Source organism: Triturus cristatus, chromosome 8 (genome assembly GCF_964204655.1).
Source record: "Triturus cristatus chromosome 8, aTriCri1.1, whole genome shotgun sequence".
Lineage (NCBI taxonomy): Eukaryota > Metazoa > Chordata > Amphibia > Caudata > Salamandridae > Triturus > Triturus cristatus.
The window spans coordinates 1,114,559,747-1,114,584,164 of NC_140591.1; the positions used below are offsets into that span (position 1 = coordinate 1,114,559,747).

At 45.1% G+C, this 24,418-nt stretch overlaps 1 protein-coding gene across 2 annotated transcripts in view; it reads left to right on the plus strand.

Moving 5' to 3' along the window:
* Positions 1 to 24,418, plus strand: part of TPP2 (tripeptidyl peptidase 2) — a 398,345-nt gene that overhangs the window by 97,167 nt on the left and 276,760 nt on the right. For both annotated transcript variants that reach the window (XM_085622690.1, XM_085622691.1), the window contains exon 8: positions 23,944 to 24,020. In XM_085622690.1, the coding sequence (XP_085478816.1) occupies positions 23,944 to 24,020 (77 nt within the window). The remainder of the gene's footprint in view (positions 1 to 23,943; positions 24,021 to 24,418) is intronic.

A 24,418-nucleotide genomic window follows, 5' to 3' on the forward strand; every position in this document is an offset into this window, starting at 1 on the left:
AGGTTCCGAAGTTCCGAGTCCAGTCGAGTCCAGTCCGGTTCAGTTCAGTTCAGTTCCGAGGCCTTCCGTTCCGTGCTACCCGGTGAGTACCGTTGCTGGGGAGGCAGTTAGACGTGCACATTAATTTGTGCCGGTCCTGACGGGTTTGGGTACACAGATCCGGTCTGCACTGTTTTAGCAGTGTATCTGTACTGTTTAGCAGTATATCCAGTATGTTCATGTATATAATTCAGTATTATCTAGTATTAGTATCATGTCAGTAACTAGTTTTCTTCTAATTATCATTGTTCGTTAAATGTTAAATGTTAAATGTTAAATGTTTTACTGTGTTCAAAAATTGTGGTATGAATGAGTGTTCATTATTGTGTTTATTGTATTAATTGTGTTCAAGTCCGGTTCAAGTAAGAATCAAGTAGCAAGGTTTAAAGATGCCGTTCTTTTCAAAATTAAGACAAATCAAAACTAGAAAAGGAGTACTCGAAGAAGCTGTTCCCATTCCACCTAGGGACACTCCAGGGTATTTTATGTATCATAAACATGGCCTAGATGCCGTATTATATCTTGACTTATGGGTGGACTACACCAAGGATCTAGCAGAAAGTCAGAGGTGGCCCGCAGCTGGGACATGGGATGCAGATTGCATCATGAGAGTAGAAGAAGAATTATGGAAAAAGAAAGCCAGACAGTCACAGAAAGATGCTATTGAGTTATGGCGTAAAGAATCGCATAGGCGCACAGAGAAAGCGCTCAGACAGGAAGAGAAAAGTAGGGAGAACTCAAATAAAGCCCGAGAAGACGTATTAGTTAAGGAAGGTATCCGAGTAAAAACAGAACAAGTAGACAGACAACGAAACACTCTTATGAATGGTATGTATCCTCTTTTGGCCGAAGGTTTGCCTAAGGCCACCCCGGAAATACCGAGAGATTTGCCACCCCCATTACTCCCGATTAAAGCACATCCTAAGACCGCAAAAGATATTTTCCTTTCCTCCTATTTAGACGATGTAGCTCCCGAATATGTTAATGTTCCACCACACACGCCACCTGTCGATGGTGCTCAACCCCGAGATCATCCGCCCCCAACTCCGCAACCGCAAACTCCTCCGCACAATCCAACAGGTCCATCTGTTTCCACCGCTTTTTCTGCATCCACAGTCTCTATCTTACATCCCACGAATCCTTTCGTGCCTAGCACCTCAGAAGGTGCGACAGCAATCTTTGCCACGCCACCATCATGAAGTAAATCGTCTCTTAGAGATTTAGCAAACCAACGTACACCCCAAATAGCAACGTCCGACATGTTTAAAGAACATCTTGTAGATTGTAGATATGATCCAGTGCCCGGTAAAAATGACAGAATGCTGCTATCATCACTACGTATACGACGAGCTTCAATATATTTAACGACGCTCCCAGGAATGATTAAACATTTAGACAATATATATCGCTTTGTCCAAACAGGGCAAGGCCCTGAAAGTATTGACGAAGCCATGGAATACCAGAAAGCGGATATACAGAGACAACTGTTACGTTTCTTCATAAACTGCTTGATCAGAGACAGAGATAGGTCCGAGGTAGATCAGGATGAAATGCAAGTACTTACCAGATGGGGTCAGATTATATCCAGAGGAAAGAAAAACGTACCACATAGACAGACAGAATCCCTTACGCGAAGTACACCCAATAAGAGGTGAAGACAATAATTTTAAACGCGTGTTTGTGTACACGCCCATAACTAAAATTGAATTATTAGAAATGAAGAAAGTAGTACCTAGCCATGACAAAGACCCAGCAGGTTTCCACCGTGAGATAAAAGACATGTTACTCATGGGAGAGTATACTTATCCTGACATTATGAAAATATTGAAAGTTTTATTGCCTGCCGGTATTTACGAGAAACTCAAAGAAAAGGAATGGGAGGTGGGAGACCAAAAGATAGATTGGACAGCATTAGAAAACGAAGAAAAGGCCCGAGCTGCAGGTTCAGGGCTTGGGGAAAGGACTACAGCATTACCAGGATTATTAGTGCAGGTACTACCACGTTTATTAACTACGAAAAAGGAAGACTGGGGTGCAATCTCAGCCTGTAAACAAAAACAAGATGAAGACACTAGTGATTTCTATTCCCGATTCGAAAAATGTTTTGGTATTAATAGTGGCATAAAAGCAAGTAGTGAGTCGTATCCACATCTGTTTGTGACAAAATTAGTTGAAAATTCCTTGCCCCAAGTTAAGAGTAGAGTACTGAAATTCGAGAGTACTTGGCAAGGTAACACACCGTCACAGATGTTACAAATGTTACAATATCATCACAATAGAATTAGAGAAGAACAAGAACATGAACAAAGACGTATGAAAGACACGAAAATGAAAATGCTAGTTGCTCAGTCAGTTCCAGCTGACGGTCATAAAAAGGGTACGACACAGTCCAATGATTCAGTAGGTCCTGTAAGAGGGACATGCAACTATTGTAAACAGCCAGGTCATTATATACACGATTGCGCAGTTCTGAAACATAATATCTCTACGGGTATAACGAAAGAGAGACCACGTCCGCCTAGACAGGATCAGATCCAGCAACAAGTACCTCAGAATATACAGCCTATGCCAGCTGTACAACAGACCGCACCACAACCACAACAACAACAACAACAACAGCCACAGCCTATTGCCGCAACACAAAACACGACACAACAGATGTACCAGTATGCACAAAATGACTACCCAGAGTATCAGCGCTACACATGAAATAGCCTAGAGAGGGAAGTTGGCCTACCCCTTATCGAGGTTCCCGTAGATCAAGAGGGTCCTTATGTACAGAGTCAAGTATTAGGGAAAGACCGAAAGTTTCTACTCGATACAGGGGCAAGCAGAACAACTATCAGTCACAGCGAAGTCCCAGGGGCACCCCTCTCAGGCTCACAAAATATTTCCCTTGGTTTTTCAGGAAAGCCTACTATTAATGAAGTATCGCAACCACTTGCATTCACAGTCGGTCCTTTAACACGGACTACAGATCTATTGCTTACTAAATCATGTCCAGAAAACTTGTTAGGTATAAAAACATTGAAGGCTCTAGGAGCTGTAATATGTTGTTCTCCGGAAGGAGTACGACTATTTTTGCGTGACTTTAAAGGTCACTATGTGTCCAGAGACATGGATCACCGGTTACAGAATTTACCCACACATTTATGGGCGCAAGGCCCCACTGATGTAGGTTGTATGCATATTACACCATATCGAGTCACACTCAAAGCAGGAGTGGTACTACCACGAATACGACAATACAAGTTACCCCCAGATGCTGTTGTGGCTTTACTGCAAATCATTGACGAGCTCATAGCACAAGGAGTGGTTGTGGAAACCGACTCCAATGTATGTAATTCCCCGATAATTCCGATTCTTAAACGAACTGATCCAAAAGCACCACCCGTATATCGATTAGTTATTGATCTGCGAGAATTAAATAAATGTATTGTACCACAATACCCCGTGGTCCCAGATATCTCTTCATTGCTAACAGCCATAGATTCAGAAGCAACGTTCTTTACTGTAATTGATCTCAAGAACGCTTTCTTTAGCGTCCCAATCGATCCGGAAAGCCAATATTTGTTCGGATTCAGTTTAAATGGACGAAGTTTTAAATTCGCACGCGCACCTCAAGGATTCACAGAAAGCCCCAGCATCTATAGCCAAGCACTGAAAAGAGAACTTGACAGTATCCACATGCCAGCTAACACTGCCCTGCTTCAATACGTCGATGATCTGCTGATCACCGCACGAAGCGAACCTGAATGTGAAAAAGCATCACTGACGGTTTTACATTTCCTAGCCGACAAGGGGCACAAAGTGTCCCCTTCGAAGCTGCAATTCTGTGTCCAGCAAGTTGTGTACCTTGGGCACTTGCTGTCCAAGGGGGGAAGACAGCTTACACCCGACCGTATCCAGTTAATTGTTAACATGCCGCCACCCAAGACACAAAAGGAGGTACGGGCATTCATAGGCCTCACTTCGTACTGTAGGCAGTGGATCCCTCAATATGCATTTCTAGCAAAACCACTCATTCAGTTGACAACACAGGAGGCAGCGACATCGACTGTCCTCCCTTGGACTCAGGAACATACACAAGCTTTTGAAAGCTTAAAGAAAGCTTTATGTCAAGCACCTGTTTTAGCAACACCATGTTACAGTAAACGTTTTACACTTTTCGTTACAGAACGTGAAGGTACTGCTTTGTCAGTACTCACGCAGGAACAAGCAGGATCACACAAGCCATGTGCTTATTTTTCTAGTACATTAGATCCCGTAGCTCAGGCTCTTCCTGCGTGCCTGAAATCAGTCGCGGCAACAGCTTTAGCAATCAGACAAAGCGATGCCATAGTGCTAGGACATCAATTGACAGTACAAGTACCACATGCAGTAGAGGTTCTTTTGAACCGGACCCAAACACAACACTTGACTATAGCAAGACTGACGGGTTATGAATTGACATTGTTCCAGCCACACATAGAAATCAGACGTTGTAGTACATTAAATCCTGCCACACTTTTGCCATTAAGTGGAACAGACCCATTGGCACATGATTGTATTGAAGTTATCACTATTACGACGAAACCCAGACAAGACTTGACAGATACTCCATTATCAGACCCAGACCTGACATTGTATGTAGATGGTTCATGCATGAGAACAAGTACAGGAGAGTTAGTGGCCGCTTATGCTGTCACAACAGACACTGAAATTATTGAAACAAATTGTATCGATACCTTGTCAGCTCAAGCAGCAGAGCTCATCGCTCTGACACAAGCCTGTATTCAAGCCAAAAATAAGAAAGTCAACATATACACAGATTCACGTTATGCATTCGGAGTCGTCCATGACTTCGGCGTGCTTTGGCGAGAGAGGTTATTTAACTTCTCACGGTGCCCACATCCAGCACGGTCCCCTTATTCAAGCTCTGTTAGATGCAATACATCTGCCGACTACAATATCGATTATGAAGTGTAAAGCCCATACAAAAGTGACTGACATTATTTCTCAGGGTAACGACCTTGCTGACAGAACAGCTAAACAGACTGCTCAGAATCAGACTCGTCCAACTGACACGACAAAGACGATAGTTCCGACACCAACACACTGCATGACAGTTAAGGATCCCGCCCTTGATGTAATTGACATACAGACACATGCTACACCAGAAGAAATAAAGAGATGGACTGAATTAGGAGGGATCCAAACAGATCAAGGATGGATGACGAAGGGAAAATCTATATGGTTTCTCCCCGACTCAATGGTTCAAGTCATCATTAACACAATACATAGTCCAGCGCACCTAGGAGAGAAAGCTATGCTAGACAGTATTCAACACATTTGGTTCAATAAACACTTGCGAGCAGCAGCTAAACAGAAAGTACGTACCTGTATGATTTGTTGTCAGTTTAATCCAGGAAAAGGCGTACCTGTAGAACAGGGTGGATTTCAACCCCCCGATCACCCTTTTGAAGTCCTCCAGATGGATTATATCCAGATGGAACGTTGTCGAGGATTCAAATATGTCCTCGTAGTTGTATGCGCTCTTTCCCGGTGGACAGAGGCGTATCCCGTCTCAGATTACACTGCCCCGACTACTGCCAAACAGTTAGTTCGAGAATTCTTCCCACGGTATGGTTTGCCCCGTATCGTGTACTCAGATAATGGCCAGCCGTTCTCATCCGAGCTAATGAAACATGTTTCACTTCTGTTAGGCTACCAATGGAAATTCCACTGTGTCCGACATCCCGAGGCAGCAGGTCTCGTGGAGCGACATAATCAAACTCTGAAAATTAGACTGTCCAAAGTATGTAGAGAAAAAGGTGTCGACTGGATAGTAGCTTTACCGGTTGCGCTCTTTTACATGAGAATGGTAGCACGCTCTCGAACAGGGCTATCCCCGTATGAGGTGATCTTCGGTAGACCACCAAATATGTGGGGGACGCCTATACCTCGTAAAATAACTGATGTTGATTGTAATATGCTGACAGATTACCTGGCTTCTTTGATGTCTGCACTACAATCTTGTCGTTCACAGGTAGCTGCAGCTTTTCCCGATAACACTGAGGTGAAGCCCCATGACGTGGTTCCGGGAGATATTGTACTTGTAAGGAACTTCGACAGAAGGAACCCGCTGGAGCCTCGCTGGCAGTCGCCTAAACTCGTCTTATTGACCACAAGGACAGCTGTGAAGATTGAGGGACGTAAAGGGTGGTTGCACTCGAGCCATATCAAAAAGTTTCATGGACTATCATCTGACTTGAATTTTCAGCCCTGCATTCCCTCACAGACTGACTCAAAACTCCCCTTGGTTGACAAGCCAGAAAAGGAAAACTATAAACTGAAACTAAGGTCTAGCAAGTCAGACAATTTGATTGTTTAAGTCCTCTCCAAGGTGAATCGGTTGAATTTGTCTCTGACATGTATCCTCTAGACCGAAATAGAGAGAGAAATAGACAGAAACAGCTCAAGAAACATGCGTACTGTAAATCACTTCGTAGTCACTGCATAGTGACATTGTTAATTATGTTTTTTCTAAGTCTTCTGATTATTATTTCCAGTATATTATTACACATGTATTACCCTATCTCCAAGCGTGCTTTCAATGCTACTGCCGAACATTCTTTTAGCGAATTACCCCCGCATGAGTTATCCTATAGATTTGCGTTGCGCAACAACACATTCATTAGTATGTTACATCATTCTCATCAGACCAGCAATGCTACAAATTGTTGGATATGTGGCCGACTCCCTCCCTATCAGAAATACAAGGGAGTTCTGCCCCTCTTTCCGTATCCATTCACACACAATGGCTCCTGTGGAGCATGGTTTAGTTTGATTAATTCCCTAGATTCAAATACAGTAGTTTATCAAGACAACTGGGTATGGGGAAACCTGAACCTAGTTTTACTTAAAGTCTGCTACCCTAACAAGGAGGGACTTCCCAAAAGAACAGGAACTGATCTAGAAAATGAAGTATATGGATTAGGTAACTTTACACTTAATCTCATGATCCTGAATGTTGAATCCGAAGCTACACCAATCTTGCCCGCTATGTCAGTATTTCCAGTTAGAGGCGAATTATGTGTAAGAAAGAATGGTTCAATACACATGGGCCATAGTAAATGTACCACTGTAATAGAATTCAGTGATAAAGGCAAGTCTACATTTAGAGCTTCTCGTCACTCCTACTTCATTTGTGGTCACATCGCATACATACGCCTACCCCTAGATTGGGATGGTACCTGTTACATTGCATTTCTTCTGCCACCTGTTTTCCTAGCCCCGCCTGATTACCATAGGAATACCCATTTAGTACACAATAGACAGCAGAGAGATCTCCCGATTGTCGACTACACTGAAACAGCATGGGAGCAATATACAGATTTCAATAAAGGTTTCTTTCCCTACATAGGTACAGTCACTAATAGTAAGCTGATACGTAGATTAACTAGAACCCTTGAAGCAGTAGTGAATGAAACTACTTCCGCCTTAGGCAACTTAACAGAGGAGCAGTCTGCGATGCGGATTGTTGTTCTTCAAAATCGTCTTGTCCTTGACGTCATTCTGGCCGATAGGGGCGGAGCTTGTAGGGTCATCGGATCAAGTTGCTGTGTTTTCATACCAGAAAACGCGCCGTCAGTATATAAGGCCATAACTCGACTTCATAAGATCGCAAGCCAGATACACCAGAATCCAGGCACCTGGACTTGGTCCGGTTGGTTCTGGAGCGTGTTGTCAGCCTGGGGATGGAGGATCCTATCCTTCCTAGGTATTGGCTTTCTCATACTATTCAGTTGCTGCTTGTGTCTACAATGTGGGCCAGCGATTTGTGGTCTGTGTGCCACATCGTGTATCCCGCCTTCAAATTTTCATTCAAGATCCCGGAAGAAGAAAGAAGAACAAATGATGCTATATGAACAGATTGATGGATTGATGAAGATGGATATTTCATGAGGGTCCGTAGGGGACAAGGAGGGAATGAGGAAATATGAATTTTCATGGTCAATTGTGTCCCCTATCTTAGACCCCAACGGCTCCATGTACATGCTACAAGTACATGTATGTTCCCTCCAGTTCCAGCTATGAAGACGCAAATGCATGTGCGTCCAACGTCAACCTGTCCTCTTTCAGATCCGCCATGAATGGGTCGAATATTCCATTCCTAAGTATGATTGGCCACCGACTTTATATGGTTCACTTTTCTAGTTTTACAGTTCAGGCGAGTAGGCCCTGAATTCTGCCATCAAGCCTTTTTTCTGCTTCTGCCTCTGAAATGCTCCAGCCTGGACCTGCATCCGTGTCCATGAACTTTGTCTTACTCCCTGCGCGGCTAACGGTGCCTGACGCGGCCTGTTGCCTGCCAAAAACTGTATTCAGCCTTCAAGTTATCTGCTCCGCTCCTCATCCAATGCATTCCTGTCTAGTAGTTTAGGTAAACATCCTTCCAGCTACCGAGCAAAGGGCTCGGCCTCGCTGTCTTTATGCAAGTAATTCATAGCCCCTGTTACCATGGAAGATTCCTGCCCCCTCGCATCTCATGTAGACACATAGATGCTTGTACATGCACTAACAGTCAGTATAGAATAGATTCCGTCCGAGAGACCTTTCCTTTTGGATAAACCAGTCCCTTAAACAAAGATATTAGATACAATTTGGGATTAGGTTGACCTGACCCCCCAGACTTCTGTCTCCACATGTAGAGCTAAATGTCAATTCCCCTTCACCCTCTAGTTGCACGTCAATCACACGTCATGCGGCTGCGCGCGCATCTCTGCCAAATATTTCTGCTGACACTGCAGGATTCTCTTATGGATCCACCCACTTGTGACATCATTTTAAATGACGTTTCTAGTATACGCCTGTATTTACGCCTATTTTCATTACGTATGTGTATTCTTATCTGTATTATCAGCTGTTACGCCTCCTGCATCTGTCTTAATGCAATGCTTTTCATATATATATTGTTACTTGTCAATAATGTATTGCCTATCCCTTCCTGAACCTTCGTGGTGATGGAATAAGATTGCCTGGTTCGAACCATAATTCCTTTGTAAGGAATAAAGTCCTTTTCAGAACCTCTAATACCACGGATTCTGCCTCTTATTTTGACTGAGTTATTCTTACTAGACTTTACCGCATAAAAAAAATAGTACAGGTAATTTAAATATTTACCACACTTCCCTAAAATGGAGGGAGGGAGAAAGCTCCTCCACAAAACGGTGGCCTAAACTGTCTCCTCAGAACCTGGGCCATAGGCTGGCATGAGGGGTTCCAGAACCTTCTGGGCCACTCTGGCCAGTCAGGGCCCAGGCTATATATAGAGGTGAGGTGCGTCGGCCATTTTGTAGAAGGTGTGAAGTGAGGTAGTCAGGAGTAAGGCACCTGAGTGGGGAGGTGGGAGCGCAGAAGGGGGGAAACTGACTGTTCTTAGGGCCTGCTTTTTCCCCCCCCTTGGTTGACACTACCCCCTACCGCGTGACCTAGCCTTGCCTTCAAGCTCTGACCTGGGATCACATTAACTGGTTGTGCTTCCCGCCTAGACAGGACCCCTGAGGGGAATTGAGGGCGAGAGTGGCCATCTCCAACCCTGTCCACCGTTTTCCTGACTGTGCCTGGGTTCCCCCTGTCTTGTTCCGCCACTGGCGTGTGGCCTGCCGCCTTCCAACCAACCTGCCCTGAGCCAGGGCGTCGCTGTGAGGGAAAAAGGGGCGCTAGGCGCCGAGCACATCACCACCCCCGAACTGCAGGCCACCCCTTAATTTGTATCACCATCGCCGGGGCTGCCCCCAAAGAATAGCTCACCGCTGCGGCCCGGGGCCGGAAAGGTCACCCTCATGGTCACTGGGGCCCGCGAAGAGGACCGGGGCCCCGCCGCTGCCGTCGCATCCTCAGTAACGCAGCACATCTTGTGAGAGGGCTGCCGGAATTCGAAGAAGACCGCGTTAGGCTTGGAAGCCAGCCTCCCGCATCACGTGACGGGGCGGGCTACCTGACGCCGCCCCCGCCGACTCCTGAAGCCGTAGAGGCCGCGCCCCCACAGGCCGCGCTGACAACGGCAGCCGCGGGCGCGCCTCCGATCCCCCACCAACTCGATGGTATCGCGGAAGGAGGAGGCCCTCGACCCGGAGATCGCCGGGAGGCCGGAGAGCCCTCGCCAGGGCCAACGTTGAGCCACAGAGTAAGGTAACCCCCAGGGGAGGAGGGTGGGAGGCCAGAAGCTCGCCCCTCCCCCGGGGGAAGCCCGTTGTCAAGTCTGCTGAGAGTCCCCTCTACCCTACGCACCGGGATCCCCAGACCAAGTTGGCGCTGAGACGCGCTGGGGGGAACTGTGCGGAGCCGTGCTCAGGGACCGTATTTTCAGCTCTTCTGGGACTAACCCGATAGGGCTGCCACAACTAACCACGAGTAAGGAGCTGATGTGAGGCCAGAGTTCAGGCAACAAAGTACTCCCAGCTCTGAAGCGCTAGTGCTTGGATAGATGCAGTACTATGCTTGAGGCTCCACTGAAGTGCTATATTTAGTGACCTGATTTCAAGTGCATTGTAATGGCTATATGAAGCGCTATATTTAATGACCCGATTTCAAGCGCATTGTAATGGCTATGTGAAGCGCTATATTTAGTGACCTGATTTCAAGCACATTGTAATGGCTATGTGAAGCGCTATATTTAATGATCTGATTTCAAGCGCATTGTAATGGCTATGTGAAGCGCTATATTTAATGACCTGATTTCAAGCGCATTGTAATTGCTACGTGCAGGGCTATGTCTATGACCCTAATGAGATGTAAATGAAAACTGATTGATTTCCTCTGAAAGAAAAGAAAAACCGTATAAAAAGAAAGAAAGCTTTTCTAACTTTTCTAACTCCTTGGTGTAGTGTCGTTTTTAGTGGTGATACACTGGAGTGCTGAGGTGAGTGGGATGCAAGCACGACATGTCCTCTGGAATGAGGCCTTTCCACCTGAGCCAAGCTACCATAGGTCTTTAGGTCCAACACTGTCATTTCATGGAGAGTTGGCTGTCGAGATTGCGGGCCTGGTCTTTCTCTGCGTGGGTGGGTCCGAGCTCAGTGAGTCATCAGGAGTCCTTCCAGTGGGCAGTGTTTCTGCCAAAGATCGGTACTTTAGTCTTGTCAGTGATCTGTTTGAGGCAGCTGTCTCTCATCCATGTTGCTATGCTCTTCATGCAGTTGTGGAAGTTGGTTGTGCTTTGGGTTGGGTCCATGGATGGAGAGGACGGGTTGGGTGTCATTGGAGTATGAGATGTTGATGTTGTGTAGTCTGATGATGCCTGCTAGAGGAGGTCATGTAGCTGTTTAAGAGGGTGGAGCTGAGCGACTATGTTTGTGGTTCTTCCCAGATGGTGTGCTAGGGGTGCGAAGTGAAGTGGGGAAGGCAGACTTATCCAGTATTGGGGTATCTTTCATAGATTCACATGCCTGAATCATTCCCTGTCGCCGAGGCGGGAGTCCCACGGTATAATACAAACGCAGTGCCTAAGTAAATAATAGTAGTAGGCTAAAAGAAAGCCAGAGGCCTAAAACTTAGTAGCCTATCTACATCATTATACGAAAAGAACTAAAAAATAGTTCTAGCCAATCAGCTACTAGCACCCTCTAGAACCCTCACAGCAGAGGCAGTTCTCAAATTTTCACCGCACGTCGTGTGGAAGGGAGTCTCCCTGAGTGCCTACTCAGTTTCATCACCTTTTTCTTCAGAATGTCTGACAAGAAAGCTCTGTTTAGACGCTGCAGGACCTGTGATAAGACGAGGGTCCATGTGGACGACCAACATGAAGACTGTATATACTGTCTACATCCTAAGCATGTTGCTAAGGATTGTAGAATTTGCCGGACTTTCCCTGCTAAGACTAAGGGACAGGGAGGCAAGGTTGCTGTTATGGCTAAAATCTTCCTCGGCTGAGGAAGATGACAGGGCCTCGACATCCAGCAAAAGAGCTAGATCGCTTGATAGCTCTTCCAGTGAAGGAAGAAAGCGTCACAAGGCCTCTCATGAAACTTCTGACCATTTGCAGAGGTCACAAATATTATCCTCTGGGTCATCGCTGTCTTCCCACTCTGAGGTATCCAAAAGGCCTTCAGCGTCTAGAACCGTGAGTAAAGCCCAGGTTTAGACTCTAACACTGGTTTCTTCACATACGGTGACTGTGACTTCTGCTGCTCCTCTGTGGACGGCTACAGTCTCCACTACGTCTATTTCTTCACCTATTGTGTCTTCTAAGATATCTACTATCTCTAAACAGCCTGTTTTAAAAGATTCGTCGGCGAAAAGTACATTTTCTAAGTCTCCGTCGACGTCGAGCTCGACGACGAAAGTCCCATCGACGACTACGGCGTCGCCGATCAAGATTCCATTGACGACGAGCTTGTCGAAGGTGAGGAGTTTATCGACGACGAGCCCGTCGACGACGACGAGCCCGTCGACGACGACGAGCCCGTCGACGACGACAAGCCCGTCAACGACCCAGTCGGCGACCAGCCCGTCGACGAAGTATACATCGACGACGAGAAGTTTACTAAAGGCGATTCCACCAGTTTCTCAGACTACGCCTATCTCTTACACTCACTTTAAATACAAGACTTTTCATAAGCAGGATTACAGCAACATATCTCCTTTACTACCATCTCATATCCTAGAAACGTATGCAGAGGATGAGGACTTTGATGAAGAAGATGATGAGGGTCCTTTCGGTATAGCTCCGCACCCCTCGGAACTTCATATAAAATGCCAAGACGAGGATTAGGATTACCAGGAGCATGTTTACCAGGAAGGCCTTTCTACACCATATTACAGACATCCCAGAAGGGATTGGGATCATAGGTGCAGGCGCGGTGCATCCATTGGGGCGTGGGGGCATAGCCTCTCCGCCCGCGCCCGCAGCTCCCTCGGCGTCTCTGAACGCCGAGGGAGAACTGACAGTGACAATGCATGTCAGTCAGCATGACGTCGGACCGTGGGCGGTCCGGCATCATGTTGACTGACATGCATTGTCAGACAAGCCAGGGAAACGGGAAAGGCAGCACAAGTGCGCATGAGTGGGCATGGTGAGCTCAGATTTAGCCCGTGCCCAGTCATGCGTACTTGTGTTTTTACTGCCTTGCGCATGCCCATTAGGAGCCCCTCGGTCTCCTAATGGGCAAGCGGCGGGCGAAGCGTAAGCGGTGCCCTCAGCCAATCCTGGCGCTGCAGCAGCTCCAGGATTGGCTGAGGGGTTGGCGGTTGCCACTCCAGTGTGCTGACGACGGTGTTCCTGTTGGAAGGCGGCAGAGGCGCCAACGCGGACCAGGAGCAGAGGCGGTCGCGTCAGGTAAGTTTTTGTTTTGATTTTCATTTTATTCTCTTCTCCCTCGGCCCCCCTCCCCGCGCGACCTGCTTTCGTTTTTTAATGATATGGGCATTAGGTCTCAGTAGGCGCTACAGCATTTCCACTGCACTTTATCTCTTTTTTATTGTAACACAAACAAGTATTTAGCAAACAGCATGCAGTGTGTTGGGCCATTTTTGGAAATTTAACAAAATATTTTAAATGTGAAGGCACTGTTTCTCTTACCAATTTCGATGCCTCATCCAGGGTAGTAAGCGCTATATAAATGCAATTATAAATGCACGCTTACTACAGTGCTCGTTATTAAACCTAATGTTTTCAAAATGTTCAGCCACTTATTGTTTTTGAATGTTTTATCATCACCGCATTTATGTGTCTTCGCAAATTAGATGAACGAAGGTATACCACAATGGTCTAGTTTGATTACTCGCAGTGTCCTCATATATAAGGAGTAGCTGTTTTATCGATGACGTAATATGTAAATATTCCACTGTATAGACAGGCATTCATTGGACTCCTTTTTTTTTTTTTTTTCTTACAAATCGGCTCCTACGATTGACGGGAATAACTCACACCACTGACCATATTATCAATGCAATAAAATACGGAGAGAAAATGAACATACTTTGCTATGGTATACCAAATATTTGTCTAGAAGGAGTGTAGTTGCCAGTACGTGCAAGATTAAGAAAGAGCTAGTAACAGTTGTACCAAAAATAAATAAAGTTAACTTTAAAATGCAAATCAGCAAAATATTTACCCTGTGATTATATTTGGTTCAGCTCATGTCTCCCCTTTAATCATTGTTTGTTTCAAGGTCGGCAGCCGACTGAAGTTATCTCTAAATCTTTAATTGATTTTCTCAGATGTTTTTCTCTGCTGTGGCTAATCTAGCCAATTACACCCCTAGCCGCTCAGCAAGCATGCTGAATCAGTGATGCCCTTGTTGAATTGCATTCCCAGCTCGCTGTTTACCACAGCGCTGCACCAGTCCTCAGAGACGCTTTCTGATTCCAGAGCTGAAGTTACATTCCTGTAACATCTGTTACTGGGCAGTACCCACAATGTACCCACATAGATGTTCAATCGATTGTGAGATGTGCTCTGTCCTCGCCCCACCTTTTTCAAATGTCACCAGCCACCCCTGCATAGGGGAACTAGTCATCTCCCTCCTACACAGGATCTCCAGGACATGCTGGCGGATTACCGCCAACGATTTCCTCCACAACAGGCTGTTCCTGATTTACAACCTTTACCTGCAGAAGAGAGACACTCGCTACCGCAGACGGACTTACCGAGTTCACCACCTCATCCTACTGGTTCTGGGCCACAATCACACCATGATACCATTTCCTCTGATGAGGAAGAGATGGAAGAGGGTGAAGTGCCTGATAAAGACACAAGTCTGGATCCTTGGGACGACTATATTCTACCAATGCCTTCTCCACCCATTCCTCAGCCTTCGGATTCTCCTCCTGAGGATATTGGCGGCTTTCACAACCTGATGCAACGTGCCGCAACCAGATTTCAATTACTGAAACAGTGGAACATACGGATTGCTTCCTCCATGACTTTAAAGAGGAGCACAGAAAAATCACCAGAGCGATCCCCATCATTGATTATACCTGGAATGAGGGACTTAAAATTATGAAAACACCTGCTTCCGTTCCAGCTGTCCTCCCTCGTATTGACAAAAAATACCGTACGCCTCCGGAAACGCCATCTTGTCTAATCTGTCATCCCCAACCAGTTTCCGTTATATCGCAAGCTGCTCAACAAAGGTCCAAAAATCCAGCTACGACGATGTTGACGCCGCCGGATAAGGAAGGACGGAGGTTAGATCTTATTGGTAAAAAGTTCTTCACTCTGGCGACAACCTCTATTAAAGCAGCAAACTCTTTGGCCCTACTCGGTCGTTATGACCGCCAGATGTGGTCAGAGTTATCGGAATTTATAGACCTCATTCCTGATGAACGTAAACAGGATGTAAGGAAGATACTTTTGGAGGGAGAACGAGCCGCATCAGAGATCATAGACTGCGCTCTGGACATTGCTAATACCAACTCTAGGCAACTTGCCGGTGCTGCAGTACTTAGGCGCCAAGGATGGCTTAAAGCAACATCTTTTAGGCCAGAGGTACAAGCGAAAATTATAGACATGGCCTATGATGGGGAGTCCTTATTTGGGAAACATATAGATGAGGCCCTCCTAGCGATTAAGACAGATACGGATACCGCTAAATCATTGGCTGCTCTCCAATATAAACGTGGATCTTTCTGTGGGGCAAGAGGCCGTGGCTTTGCATCAAGAGGAGGTTATCAAAATCAGCAAAACAGACAATATCAATCACAATATAGACAGACCTTATGGGCGATCATCTTGCAGGCAATCTTCCTCGAGTAGTTTCTCTCGCCAGGGCGGACGAAAACGATCGAACAACCAGGGTCGCGATACTAACAGAAAACAATGATTTTCGCAGGATGCCAGTCATCCCTCCTTCCCTCCCCGTGGGCACAAAGATTTCAACTTTTGCACACAAGTGGGAACAGATCACCTCTGATCGTTGGGTCCTCGATCTAGTCAGAAACTGTCACACCCTGGAATTCTTAAAACAACCACCTACTACCCCGCCCAAGGGTCCCCCTTCCCCTCGTCTTCACTTACTGTTCAAAGAAGCCTTAAAAATGCTCCACAAGAACGCAATAGAGAAGGTTCCATCGTCTCAAAAGGGAACCGGGTTCTATTCTCGATTTTTCCTCATCAAGAAAAAGTCAGGAGAGTGGCGCCCGATTCTGGACCTCCGCAAGCTCAACAAATTTCTGGAGAGACAAATTTTCAGATGGTTACGCTGGCCGAAGTTTTGAGCGGCCTAAACAGAGGGGATTTTATGGCTTCTCTGGATCTGGAGGACGCGTACTTTCACATCCCTATACATCCCAAGCATCGCAAATACCTACGATTCACAGTGGCTGGCGTCCACTATCAGTTCAAAGACCTTCCGTTTGGACTGAAATCTGCACCAAGGATCTTCACGAAGTGTCTCGCACCAGTAGCAGCGACTCTAAGATCTCAGGGAATACAAGTATTTCCTTAATTAGACGACTGGTTGCTCAAAGGTCCTTCGAAGCAAGCAGCCGAAGAGGCAGTCTCAGCATGCCTATGTCTATTTTCAAACCTAGGCCTCTCTCTCAACGAAAGCAAATCTCAACTGCGTCCTCTTCAGTTGATTCCTTTTCTGGGAGCGATGCTAGACACCATACAATGCAAAGCATTCTTGTCAAAGGACCGTCAGCTTCGTCTACAAAAATTGGCAAGATCAATCGCAAAAAGAAAGTCAGTTTCTGTACGGATGTTCGCGTCTCTTCTGGGGATGTGCTCATCTGCAATAAACCTTGTACCGTTAGCACGACTCAGAATGAGACCTCTGCAAGAGGAATTACATCTACAATGGCAACAAGCTGTAGGGTCGTTCGACTCCATCATGATAACACCGCACATGATAGACTCTCTGCATTGGTGGTCTCAGACGAAAAACTTGGCTCCAGGCCTTTCTTTTCTGCCAACTCCTCCAGAATTCGTTACAACAGACGCTTCCATGGAGGGGTGGGGAGGCCATCTCCAAGACTTGCAGATCCAGGGAAGATGATCCCAAGAATACCATCAACAACATATCAACAGATTGGAGCTTCGCGCTATCTTTCTCTCTCTGCAAGCATTTCTCCCGAGGATTGCGGGTGCTTCAGTGTTGGTCTGAACCGACAATACGACCAGCATGTATTACATCAACAAGCAGGGGGGAACGAGGTCGCTGTCTCTTTCGCAGGAGGCTCAGGAGCTGTGGGAGTGGGTTACAACACACAAGATAACCCTTAGAGCAGAGCACGTCCAAGGCCTTCACAACACTTTGGCCGACAACCTAAGCAGGTCTCTTGCGGGCTGTCACGAATGGGAATTAGAGCAGAAGCGAGTGAACAAAATTTTCCAAGTTTGGGGCAAACCAGCACTGGATTTGTTTGCAACAAAAGAAAACAAGAAATGCCGGTATTACGCCAGCAGATTCCCTCAACAGGGATCAAGAGGGAATGCCCTGTCCATGAGATGGTCAGGGCGTTGTGCATACGCTTTTCCCCCAATACCATTGATTCCGAAAGTGCTCCGCAAAATGAAGATGGAGAGTTGCCATCTCATCCTGATTGCACCCCGTTGACCAAGACAATATTGGTTCCAGGAGTTGCTTCTTCTATCTCAGGACAACCCTATCCGTCTAGTGCCAACACTCACAATGTTGACAAGGGAGAGGGGTCAAATACTTCATCCAGATCCACAGTCGCTGCACTTGCACGCATGGCTCCTGATTTCTTAGAATTGAAAGATCTAAACATTTCTCAGAAATGTCGTGAAATTCTAATCACGCGCTCAGAGTACATTAAAAACTTATCGCTTAAAATGGAAGCGGTTTTGTCACTCGTGTGAGGGGAATGATGTCCACCCTCTACAAGCTCCTGTAGAACAAATTCTTCCTTATTTGTTATCCTTGGCCAGATTTGGGCTTGTTTTTTCATCAATAAAAGTTCATCTTGCTGCTCTTTCAAGATTCAGGAAGAGTTCTAGTAAACCTTCGCTCTGTTCCTCTTCACTAATAAAGCAGTTTATGAAAGGGCTCTTTCAAGTTTTTCCTCCAATACGTGCACCTCCTCCAGAGTGGGAGTTAAACACAGTATTAGCTCAATTAATGAGAAGACCGTTTGAACCTATCCACAAGGCTGAGCTTAAATTTCTAACAAGGAAGGTTGCTATTCTACTAGCTCTTACATCGGCTCGAAGAGTTAGCGAAATCCAAGCTTTCACCATCTCAGAACCCTTTTTGCATTTCTCTAAGGATTATGTAACTCTCAGGACGAATCCCAAATTCATCCCTAAAGTACGGTCTCAATTTCACTTAAATGAGCCAGTGAAACTGAAAGAGGGTGCTAGTAGCTGATTGGCTAGAACTATTTTTTAGTTCTTTTCGTATAATGATGTAGATAGGCTACTAAGTTTTAGGCCTCTGGCTTTCTTTTAGCCTACTACTATTATTTACTTAGGCACTGCTTTTGTATTTTACCGTGGGAGTCCCGCCTCGGCGACGGGGAATGAATCGGGCATGTGAATCTATGAAAGATACCAATACTGGATAACTGTAGTTACAGGTAAGTAACTTGTTTTCTTTCTGGGTGCGTCCTGTGAGTCATAAAATAGCATTCCTAATAGCTATTGCATCAGCTAGGAGAGTAAATGAGCTTCACTCTCTTTCTGCAGTGGGACACAGGCAGGGCAGAATTCAGTGTTAATGACTTTAATGAAGATAACTACGATGCAGCACCAGGACCACAACAATGTAACCTTTTCTTCTGCATACTTACTACCCCAGACAAGGCCTTGAAGTGCTTTATGGCAGTCCTAGCAGAAGTTAATAAGCTCTATTTAAAAAGATTTCAAAGGGTTTCTTGCCCCATTTTAGCATCCGCTTGTGCATCGGAATCTAAACAATGTCTAGCGACTTTGTGAAGAGGTTTCAGTGTTTGCAACATAATGTTTTAGAATTAGCAAAGATCCTGGGTTTAGCTCAGACAGATCAAAATAATTTTGCTCAGACAAAGATTTTGATCAACTTTGAACTAACTGTGCACAACAGTAATTTGTCTTTAAATAGCTGTTTTCCTGTAACCTGCTTCAACACCATAATAGCATTTGAAGAAAGTGGGCAATATAAGGCTCAGTCTCTAATCTCACAAGCCAACCAATCAACATCAAACTGATTCCATATTAGCTTCCACTGCATGATAAATATCTTCTTAACTCCTAATGGTATCCCCTACAACGGGCCTTACAGCCCTAGGGCATGTGCACTATATTACATGTGAGGACATAGCTGCATGAGCAGATATGCCCCTGTGATGTCCAAGTCAATTCTTGGACATTACTAGTGAACTGGGAAGTTATTCTGAGTATATGTACTCGTAATTAAGAGTGCCCTAGCTACATGATGGCATCACTGAAACCAAAGATGTTTGGTATCAAATATCTCAAATTCATAAACTCACACAGACACCAGTGATGGATTTAATAATACATGCACCCAGATGGTACCTTAGAGGTACCACCTGAAACCTACTAGTCCACTAGTGTGTTGGCTGACTGGACCAGTCCAGCCTGCAAGCAAAGGCATGTTTCTGGCCCTCTAGGAGGTGAGAGCCCCGCTCTGAAGTAAGGAACAATACCTGCTCTGACAAGAGGTGTTTTTCACCTCCTCCGAACAGGATTTCTAGCAATCAGCATATGAATGCCGGAGGCTTCAAAGCCATTCCGCCTTTTATAGGTGAACGTGGCGTCGCCCAGACCTTGGAGATGCCAACCCCTACACTGAGGCCCATTTGGCTCCAGAACAGGCAGGACATTTGTAAACTAAGTAGGTGTGAAGCACACCCAGGATAGTTGCCCCCAAAGGTGACCTGCCTGATGTGACCCACTCGAGGAAAATTCCACAATCTTGGTGATGGCAGAATTTAGGAAACTGGTTCAGGGTTATGACCACTTCCCAAAGGAAGTGGTCATATAGGGGGCGTAGTGACACCAAGGGTAAGTAGCCCATTCGTTACTCCTCGCCACTGCCCTGACACCCTCAAATTTTGTATTTAGGGGGCTCTCTGAATTCAGAACTTTATATTTCACTGACTGAAAAGAAGACGACACTGAAGAGCCGAACATGCAGTAACTGAGAACTGCTGTGGACGTTTGGTGCTAAACCCTGCCTGCCACGTACAGACTTGAAAATTGCACAAACCCAACTCGTCCTGCCGCTGTACATCCTTCACAACCCCCGGAGGGTTGCCAGTACTTAACCCAGCCGCCAGCATCTCCCCTGGAGTAGAGGAGCTACTGGCCTGTAGATACAGACTGCGACGTCCGGTTTTTAATAACTGCGCTCCACCGGGTTCACCAAGCAGTAGCCACCCAGAAGGAGGTCAGTGCAGTGAAGGAGGTCAGATCGGTCTTTCTGCCAAGCCTGAAGAAGCCAGGACCTCCACAAGCCCTCGTGCACCAATACCCAGGGTACTGGACCCTTGACGCGACCAACGCTTGTTGGAAGTTCAGTCCGGACTCCAACAACATCGAGGTGATCAGCCACCTTGGGTCATAAGTCCCACAGAGTCCAGCACAGAGTGTGGCCAGCTGTCCTGTTTTTGTACTCTTTGCTGGTCCTGACCGACACCAGTGAGCTTCTTCACACACAAGAGCCACTGACCACAAACCGTGTGCATCCGAGCCGCCCGGGCCTAAAGAAACAGTCTTCTCCCCTGTGGTCCCAGGACCCTCAGGAGCTCTGGAACTTTTCCCAGAGTTGCCCCTTGCAGGCTATTTCCAGGTGGCTATCTTCCTTTCTACCGCGTAGGGTACAAGGCTACCAACCCATCTAACACCTCTGCACCCAGACTCACCAGGGCAGATATAACCGGTCTGCTGGTGGAACTTTGGCTCTTATCCCTCGAACACCTCGCGTCTGAAAGGGGTCCCACGGAAACGCCCCACAAATATATGTATGCAGTCAATGTTCTTTCTCACATAGGAAAGCATTACGTGTAAAAATGCACTGTTGATTAACTGTGCTAAAGCTGTAAAAAGTATATTACGAAAAAGTACTTGCCTGATAATGTTCTTGGATTCAAAATGTGTATAAAGATGCACGTTCTGTTTTTCCACGTTGGTGTGAATCTCCTTTTTGAGTGTGTGCATCATTTATCAACTATGTTTTCAACAAATGTCTAACACTTCTCTCTGATAAGCCTAAGGCTGCTCGACCACACTATCCTAGATAGAGCACCTTGGGATTGCTAGAGCAAGCCTCTGTCCACTTATAGGGGATACTTGGACTCTTTACTCCGAATACCTCGTGTTGGTATACTATATAAATGGGCGTCTTCCTGTACTATTGTTACATGGAAATAACGTTTTCGCATCCTTCACTATCATGGGCAGAAAAGCTGGCGACTGAGTATTGTCTTTCAGCACTGCTAAATCCTCCACATGACCCTTCTACACTCTGTTTTACTTGTATTTTTCTGTGGAAGAATTTGGATGACTTGTTCGATAATACTGGCTTTCAATCCTCTCCAGTCTGTTTCATAACTTCCTTAAAACAGATGAAGGTGCTTTTTGCCTGATATACATCCTCCATCATGTAGCTGTAAGTCGGTTGAGTACCTTTCTTTATGACCCTCTATGTTAATATGTAGACCAACTTGTGCTCTAGTTAACCTATCTATATCCCCAGTTCTGGTGAAAGCAATTCCTTTTATTTATCGGCTACAGAGCACGTCATGTGATTATGGAAACCAGAGCATCAAATGTTATTTGAAAAATCTATTAAATGCTCTCAGGTACTCTGACCGAGCTCGTAATTGCAGCCCTCACCTTTTCTGACCTCTCACCTGATGGTACCTGTGCCAGCATCCCTGACCCTTTTCAAGATAGAAAGGGCCTGATTTAGAGTTTGGCAGGGTGCTATTGGCCACAAATGTGACGTATATCCAATCCAACTTATTACAAGTGTATTATATACCAATGTGACGGAGTACCTGTCTGCCAAACTGTCAATCAGTCTAAAAAAAGTCTTACAATTAAAAGCAATTTCAAAGTGGAAGCAAAAAAGTGTATGGTTTTACTGCAAAGTATTGGACATAGACGATAGACCATGTGGTCTTTTGTTCACTGGACAGCTCTGTGTATAATTGTGTGTGAGAGCAAAAGAAGGTCAACCTTAAATAGATTCTGGCAACAAATTTATTATCGCGGCAGGGTTGTTTGATGAAGGATTTTTTTCGTCCTTCATCTACTAGCCCAGGCTTTCCTCTAGTGTAGCAAAACCTCAAACTAGTAGCGTATAGATACTGACAAAATGTCAGAAATAGTGATTTCAAGGTGGTGGTTTTCATGTCCCACTGTTGGGAAGTTTTATTTTGGGATCATCATGACAACTGCACCAACTCTGCAGTAACTTTTTTTTTTTTTTCTTTCTACTAATTTCCTCTGCGTCCCTTCAAACATCTATTTATATATGTCCTTTTGGAACCTTGTTTGCCACACCTATATGACAAGTACTTACAGTTATTCTAGTAAGAATTGTAGGTTGACTGCCTTGGGAGTGGGGACCCCTAACTCAAAGTCTATTATATAATTGAGATTTCAGACCGTGGTGATTTACTCCATCCATGCCTGCCCCCTCCCCCACTTCCATCCACCCTTTTTCCATACAGGTCTATTGTCTCGTTATGATTTCGATTCAGCTTATGGAATGAGACCAGAGAGGATGAGGTTATATATTGATCATTCTATGTATAAATGACATTAAAAAATATATACTTATAGTTTATTCAGTCTGCAGGTTTGGTGGTCAGTTGTGTGTAGTGTAGATTTCATAGTAGGCTTTTTACAAAACTGGTTTGGGAACATGTTAACTTATTAGCAAATTTATAAAGAATGGACAAGGCCCAATGGGTGACGGTGCGCATTACCAAGTAACAGTGATACTAAATGTATAAAGGAGCAGTAGCTTCCAGTAAGATCAGATCACAATTTAAAATACTGTGGTGATCTATTTAGATCAGACGTATAAATAGTATTTACACAGCTGTGATCCTAGGGTGTAGATCAGTTAAATCACGTTACTGTGTGTGTGTGTGTGTGTGGTAGTCAGATTTCTGACAAGTAAATGGGCACAAACTGAATCAGCCTAGTTTTGATTAGTTCTAGTTTGCGAATAGTGTATTGCAGAGCAGCATGTACTTTGACATTTCTCAACCTACTAACATTCATACCAAGTATCCAACAGAATAGAAGTTTCAAGATTGAATCTAAGCCTGACAATAGGGGCAATTTGTGACTGCATGTCTTGCATTGTGTTGATTATTCCCCCATATTTATTTTGCCATTTATTGCTTAATGACGATGTGATGGTGCAGAAATATGATCTCTAAAATAGAATTGAGCCCTCATGAGCCACAAAAGCATTTATTTGCCAAGCCATCAATGCTGTGTGGAGCCCAGATAATCATTATCTAAGACCCCCTAAACATTTGTAAGTAGTCTTTTGTTACCAAAGTACTCTGTGTTTGTCTGATCAAAACATCTGCACCGCCAATCCGGGGCATACCCCGGCTTGATCAGGATTTGGATAACTCCAATAAATACACCTACCAGTTTACTGTACATATTCTTCAATCCCATGCCCTGTGGAAGTTATAATTTCAACTTAGATCGGGATGCACACATTTCCTCTTGATTTAACCTTGCTTTCTTACATTGTTCGATGCATCTACATACTTTTGTATGTCATGAGAAGTTGTAGTTTGGCAGAGGACAGTAATACCGTCTTTACATTTAAACTTACAAAATATTTTATTTTATAGCATAATAAAACCCTTACTTATTGTAAGAAATTGTCGAATTGACCAAGCTGGATAAATTAGATGCAATTTGAATGTGCTGCTTGGAAATAGTCTCGTTTTGATTTGACTTTTGTTTTACAGATGATTGAAGTTATAAAGCATAAATGTGATCTTGTCAACTACAGCTATGGAGAAGCAACCCACTGGCCAAATTCTGGGTGAGAGTGCGTTTTTCTTATTGTTTCTCTTTTACAGGGCTTGCATTCAGTTGTGAGGCTTTAACGATACAAGACAAACCAAAGAAATTTGGAGTAAATTTGTTATTTTTCACACTTTGCCATTGAGGGTTTTTAGATCACATATGCTTCGGCGCACCCTTAAATTTGGCAGCACCAGTTATACATATTCGTCTCTGAAAAATACAGCATACAGACTACATTCTTTGTATGCCCAATGCAAAACACACTGTTGAGTGCTGAGAAGTGTCTCTCCAGCCCCTCATTTGCAGTGCATTCCATCAAGGGAACTATAAAAATAGCATCCCCCCCCCACCCCCCCCCATGTTCTACAAAAGTGGAAATAGGACAGTGATGATACTAAACCTGATTAGAGTTCG